The 6,769-nt window shown below is 36.0% G+C and overlaps 1 protein-coding gene across 1 annotated transcript; it reads left to right on the forward strand.

Annotated features, from left to right (window-relative positions):
• The first annotated feature begins 1,660 nt into the window (after positions 1–1,660).
• On the forward strand, positions 1,661–6,497 carry LOC110796217 (adenosine kinase 2). Its single transcript, XM_022001250.2, has 12 exons — positions 1,661–2,001; positions 2,309–2,362; positions 3,024–3,070; positions 3,174–3,205; positions 3,303–3,404; positions 3,513–3,580; positions 5,119–5,195; positions 5,311–5,408; positions 5,488–5,558; positions 5,647–5,713; positions 5,795–5,978; positions 6,068–6,497. Exons 1-12 carry the CDS (start codon positions 1,919–1,921, stop codon positions 6,208–6,210), a joined length of 1,026 nt encoding a protein of 341 aa, XP_021856942.1. The 5' UTR covers positions 1,661–1,918; the 3' UTR covers positions 6,211–6,497.
• The last annotated feature ends 272 nt before the right edge of the window (positions 6,498–6,769 follow it).

Consider the following 6,769-nt stretch of genomic DNA (forward strand, 5'->3'; position numbering starts at 1 on the left):
GTGCTCTGTTTATTGCAATTTGGCTAAAAGTTGGGAAATTAAGCCACTTTCCGTGATAAATACACCTTATGACACCTCTTTTATCTAAAAAATAATTAAGCAACTGCTTCAATTCAAAAGGTTCAGTTAACCCGGTAAATTAGCGAATTTCAGTTTCCAGTTTTCAATTGAGCCCCAATTCAATTCAATTAACCCAACTCAATTAACCCAACTCAATTATGAAATTTTGTTAATAACTCTTCCCACCAACAACGAAATTACCCAAGAATAAGAATTTAATTCCTATACTCAAGAAAATTGCCTTTTTAAGTAATAAAACTAACCCATAATTCATAATACAAAAAATTAGGGTTATCAAATTATACCTGCGAATTTTTCTTGGAGAATGGATTAATTGCTCTTTAATCCTTAAATTGATGCGCCTCTATCAAATTTTCTCGATGATTTCATCAATAAAGAGGAAGGTACGAAGGTGGTGAAGCTCAGTTATGGCAATGGCAGAGAACGATGATCTACCAAACTGTTGAATGCGTCGAGCGATAAAACTTTGAATACCCTTATTTTATTTAATTTTTTCTATGTTTGTGGTATAAGTGAAGAAATTGTGAAGTGGAAGGTATGTGTCATAAGTTAATGCCACGTATATGTATTTTTGGAGGGAAAAGTAAAAGATGACCTGTTAATCATTAAACTAGCCAGTTACCGGTAATGCAACTTGTTAAAAATAAATTGATATAAAAAATTAACTTAATCAAATATAATTAAAAATTAGACTTAATATTAATAAATAGGACAAAGGTTATCCCAACAAATTTTCCTTAATATAATTTCGCCCATGTTTTTAACCCAAAAAAAAAGTGGAGCGCTAATAGCCGCCCCATATTACTCAAAGCCAGCCCCATTCATTTACCCATATACCCTCCTATATTTACCCTCCCTTTTCAACTATTACCATCCTCATTTACCTTTTACTTTCCCACCCCAATCTTGACCACCACCACCGGATATCACCGTCGTCGGAAACCACCATCGGGAATCACCGCCGGCTGCCACCGCCGGAAAACTACTCCGGCCACTGCCTGCCAACACCGCCATCATCAATGGCCGATTCATCGCAAGAGGTAATTTTTTTTTGTTCGGGTTTTTTTTAGGAACTTATGAATTTCTAGCTTGCACCATGGTAAAAGCTTATGAATTTCTAGCTTGCACCATGGTATAGGCTTATGAATTTTAAGCTTGTACCATGGTGCAAGCTAGAAATTCATAAGCCTGTACCATGGTGCAAGCTAGAAATCATAAGTTCCTAAAAAAAATTCCGAACAAAAAAAAAAAATACCTCTTGCGATGAATCGGCTATTGATGATGGTGGTGTTGGCAGGCAGTGGCCGGAGTAGTTTTCCGACGGTGGTTTCCGGCGACGGTGATATCCGGTGGTGGTGGTCAAGATTGGGGTGGGAAAGTAAAAGGTAAATGAGGATGGTAATTGTTGAAAAGAAAGGGTAAATATAGGAGGGTATATGGGTAAATGAATGAGATGACTTTGAATAATATAGGGCGGTAAATAATAAGCCAAAAAAACGAAAACGGTTGGTGAGAACCAATAGAAAGTTCAAAAAAGACGAAGAATGAAAAAGAAATTCCATCTTGGAGTATTCAACCAAAAAAAAGTAGTGTCGTACATAGGCCCAAATGGCGTTTGTATATATATATATTTTTTGTTTTTTTACTTTATTTTTTAGGGAAAGCTAAGTGGGGTTGGTTGGTGAGTGATTGATTTTTGTGCCGAATGCCGCGCCTATAAACACACTTCCCACTCTCTTCTCTTAGATCTGAATCTGAGCTTCACTCTCCTCATACCTACTCACACTCTCTCATTTCTTCTTTTTTTTCCATTTTCTCTCCTTAATCTCATACTAAAATGGAGACTGAAGGAATTCTCTTGGGTATGGGAAATCCTCTTTTGGATATCTCCGCTGTTGTTGATGATGAATTCTTACAGAAGTAAGTCCTCGTTTCCCGTAAATATGATTTCAGAGAAATTTCTAAGTAGATTTTTTGTTTTATGGAGTAATCTGATCGTGTTTTCTTTAAGGAATTCGATGGAAATGATTGAATTAATTCTATATCTGAATAATGTAACCTTAATTTTGTATATTTTACTGTTTTAATCTTATAATCGGGGGATTTATATTCTTTTAATAATGTTTTAATGGATCCGCAAGTTTGGTTTTTTAGATTGTCGGTAGTTTTTATGAAATGGGGTTTATTTATTTATATGGTTTATTTTCCCAATTAATTTTTGATGCAGGTATGACATCAAATTGAACAATGCCATTCTTGCTGAAGAGAAACATCTGCCTATGTAAGTGAGCTATTGATTTACTGCGTATTTAAAATGAAATCAGTAGATCCATTATTGTGTGATTATTCAATCTGGTAAGAATGGGATGTGACACTTTGAGTTCAGGCGTGTACGGATTGTAACCATTAAGGTGTTCGTCTTATTGTATTTGAACCACTTTAAACTGTGTTACTCGAACTCCTTATTTCGCCTCAATTACCTGTTTTGATGATCTACATCTTTGACATGGGTATGATACCTGGACACTTCATTTTGGACTAAAATTATGCAAAGTTTTTCAATAAAATGGACAGTCTGTGTCGTATACTGCTAGACCTTGTGACACTTCATTTTGGACTAAAATTATGCAAAGTTTTGATAGAATGGACCGTTGGGCACGTACCTGTGTAGTATACATCTAGACCGTGTCTGAGTTACAAAGCTTGTTACTTGAGGAGTTGAGGATAGTTAAGTTGAGAGTAACCTTTATGTAATCAGTTGTAATGGCAAGTTCTCATAGAAGAGAAATTTTCTTTGCGAACTTGTTCTTGTCTGGGTTGTTGTGGAGTCTTGGTGATCGATCTAATTTGGCTGGTTTTCATCACTTTGTATTTGCTAGTTTTCTCTAGGGTACATAACTATGGTAAGTACTTGTACTGAAAGTTGTTGAAAACTTCTTTAGGTATGATGAGATGGATAAGAAGTTCAAGGTGGATTTTATTGCTGGAGGTAAATGTTGATATTTTTAACTGGTATTATTATGAACATGATTGAGTAAAGGTTCCAATTGAAATTACATATGTATTAATGGATATTTTCTTGTTTCTTGTAGGTGCTACTCAAAATTCAATTAGGGTTTGCCAGGTATAGCTTGAGATTATTTTACATAGGCTAGCAGGTCCGTTAACTGATCTCTGTGTAAATGTGTTGTAAATGATTTTTTGTTTCGTTCCTTTTTCAGTGGATGCTCCAAAAACCCGGTGCCACTAGCTACATTGGTTGCATTGGCAAAGACAAGTTTGGAGAGGTGATGAAAAGTGACGCAACAAGTTCTGGTGTAAATGTAAGATTTTTATATACATTTCGTTTGTTTTCTTTCTGTGAATTTATAACATTGCTGTACCTATGGTGCCATTGCCTTTCTTTGACGTTATACATTTTATTTAATCAGGTTCACTATTTTGAACATGAATCTGTACCTACTGGTACTTGTGGTGTTTGTATTGTTGGTGGTGAAAGGTCAGTCTCTACCTTTGGTTATCAACTTATCCTTTGTGACTTTGGTCAGTTTTTGTTTTTCCCAAATTACTGAGGTGCTTAGTTTCTTTTGCTTGCTCGAAATGGGTTGCATATGTGTTGCTCTGTTATCACCCCTTATTGTTCAATAGTTGTATGCATCTCTTTAGAAGCTGAATGTTTGCTCAAACTAAACCAATGAAGTTGTTCCTTACTTACAACTAGTATGTGTCTCCAACTCTCCACTCTCCATGCTTACCTTACGTGATTATATTATTCTGTAGTTTATGTTTTGCTGAACTATTTTCCATATCATCAGTGTACTATTTTTCTTCTTCTGTTGGTGGGAAGTTCTTAATTTGTAAAACGAAGTGTTGAATTTTTACATTTGGACCTCATAGATTGAGGAATTGGTTGTGATTTTGTGTTTGAACGTGCATGGGATATCCCTCTCATTTCACTAGTAGTTTGTAACGAGTGATCATAAAAATCGGAAAAATATACGGAGTATTTGCTTGGTGGTAGAGATTGATTCTAATAGACATTCACGTTGAAGCCGTAAAATCAAGCACAAAACCACCGACATTTCCTTCTTTCAACTTAACACTTGTCTGGATTAGGCAATAAGAGTTCTTAGAGTTTCAAATGTTCTTTATTCAAGCTACCTTAGTTTCTTCTATGTCCTACATGGAATCCACTGCCATTCTTAATTGTAATATACAAGAATTGAAGTTGAGTTGCTTATCTAGGCTAATTGGTCCATTGGTTGCCTCTGATAGTGATGTCCTATGTGTTTTGATTCCACATATGTCATCTCCTCGATTGGATGATCTGCTTGCTCTTGAATGTTGCAGCATGTCTGGTTCTAGATTATAATGGTTACTGTAGTACCTCTTTGTTTTTTTACTAAAAGATGCATTCTGTTATGCCATACTCTGTATTTAAGACTTTCAACTCATTGTATGTCCGAAATAATGGAGTTCTTTTACTAATTTTAAACTGGAGTTGTGCATTGTTAGGATTGTTGATGAGGCTATACATGTAAAAATTACTTGCTATTTTTTCTCAGTTTTATGATCGGTTGAAGGTGTGATAGAGGATTGCTTGATCTCATTTAGTGTGAAGAGGATTGCTTGATCCCCATTTGCTGCATTTTCAGAAATTAACTAGGCAAAACAGGGCCAAACATCTTAAAATAAGTAACGATATTCTGTCAATTATGCCCGTAAAGTAACGATAGAAGCGTTGACTATGTTAATTCACAAGTGGGTTGAATATCTTGCCTGATGATTCAGAATGCAATGCTGAAATTTACAGAGTGCACATGCTAATCAGCTGATATAGACTGATGTGTAACAGACTGCTTGAAACTGGATTGTATAAATTTTGTCATTGGAGATGCACCTTTATATTATAGATCCATGTCGCACAACTAAAATTGATTTTTGCTTTTGATGTGCTTCCAATTTGGTTTTGAAAATTATGCTGACCTTCTGGTTGTGTTGTTGACTATAATGTTTGCTCCCTGGTTATTTATGTAGGTCATTAGTTGCTAACTTGTCTGCTGCCAACTGCTACAAGGTTGACCATTTGAAGAAACCTGAAAACTGGGCATTGGGTATATAAGCTACCTACTATTTCCTGCAAAATCAATTTCCGCCTGTTTTTTATTTCTTAATTTTTTCTCGATTTGGAAGTTGAAACTGACTTGCTTATACGATTAAATTTGATAGTCGAGAAAGCCAAGTTCTACTACATTGCTGGGTTTTTCCTTACTGTATCTCCGGAATCCATTCAACTTGTGGCTGAGCATGCAGCTGCAAATGACAAGGTAATTTTTGCATCCACTTTAAATTCTCAATGGTTTTTGAATAGCTTCTGACATGGTACTATTTATGCTTTACGTGCAGATTTTCATGATGAATCTCTCTGCTCCATTCATCTGTGAATTCTTCAAGGATCCTCAGGAGAAAGCTTTGCCGTAAGTGTCTTTTTCCTGCTTTGTTACAGAATAATTTTTGTATAGGAAAAGCTCTGAGTACTGATAGAATCTGTTTCATGTGGTTTAGATACATGGATTATGTTTTTGGCAATGAAACAGAAGCAAGAGCTTTCTCCAAAGCTCATGGTTGGGAGGTAAAGTTATCTTCTTTAATGTTAAGTTACATACTGTATTATGGTAAAATCATTTATGTGATTAGCTTTGCTGTATTACAGACTGACAATGTGGAGGAGATCGCCATAAAGATTTCCAGGTGGCCCAAGGCATCAGGAACTCACAAGAGAATCACTGTGATTACTCAAGGTGCTGACCCTGTTGTTATTGCCGAGGATGGCAAAGTGAAGTTATTCCCTGTACCAGTGTTGCCCAAAGACAAACTGGTCGATACCAATGGAGCAGGTATGCTCTATAACTTGGATGCTAGAAATATTTGACCACATTTTGTGTACTTGTGCTGAATTTTAAATGAAAATCACTTTGTTGTGCAGGTGATGCTTTTGTTGGAGGATTTTTGTCCCAATTACTTCAGGGAAAACCTATTGAGGAGTGTGTTAGGGCTGGTAACTATGGAGCAACTGTTATCATCCAAAGGTCAGGCTGCACGTACCCTGAGAAGCCTGACTTCAACTGAGGAAAGCCAGTTCTCACCTACTCGCATTATAGTAGAGTGGTTGTGACGAGTCGTTTATGGTTTATTCTCATTTTTGTAGTTTGAGAGCTTGGTCTTCCTAGTGTTATTGATGTTCAAGGATCTGGTTATTCAGTTTGCTTCCCCAGAAGCATATGATTTTATTATAGATCATTGTTGTGGATTTATAATCTGCTCTATATGTATTCAGAATTTTAATAGAGATGGACACAGTTCCACAAAATAAACCGAATTTGAAAAATCAATCCCAAACCCCCAGCATTGGAAGATGATGAGATAGTCACTGATCCCTCGTTTTATTTTCCTGATCTGTGACTAGAATATAATTAAGCTTCATTTGCCTTTGCTTCCTTGTGATTCTTTTTTGAAACAACCATTAAGGAGCTTAATAATTCTCATTTCGTTGAGTTTAGTGGCTGGTAATTCTCTTTACTAAAGAGGTTACAAACTGAAACTCTATGAGGGAAGGAGAAACAAAAATTATATGCATTCCTGTCATCCTGTGTTTGACTTGAATGACCAAAACATGCATCTTGGCTCA

Source organism: Spinacia oleracea, chromosome 5 (assembly GCF_020520425.1).
Source record: "Spinacia oleracea cultivar Varoflay chromosome 5, BTI_SOV_V1, whole genome shotgun sequence".
Classification (NCBI taxonomy): Eukaryota; Viridiplantae; Streptophyta; class Magnoliopsida; order Caryophyllales; family Amaranthaceae; genus Spinacia; species Spinacia oleracea.

Excerpts from the sequence above, each read along its gene's own strand:
- LOC110796217 (XM_022001250.2), top strand. The coding sequence starts at position 1,919 with ATGGAGACTGAAGGAATTCTCTTGGGTATGGGAAATCCTCTTTTGGAT. Across the intron at positions 3,581-5,118 it reads TGTATTGTTGGTGGTGAAAG|GTCATTAGTTGCTAACTTGT; the intron begins GTCAGTCTCTAC and ends TTATTTATGTAG. Across the intron at positions 5,196-5,310 it reads ACCTGAAAACTGGGCATTGG|TCGAGAAAGCCAAGTTCTAC; the intron begins GTATATAAGCTA and ends TAAATTTGATAG.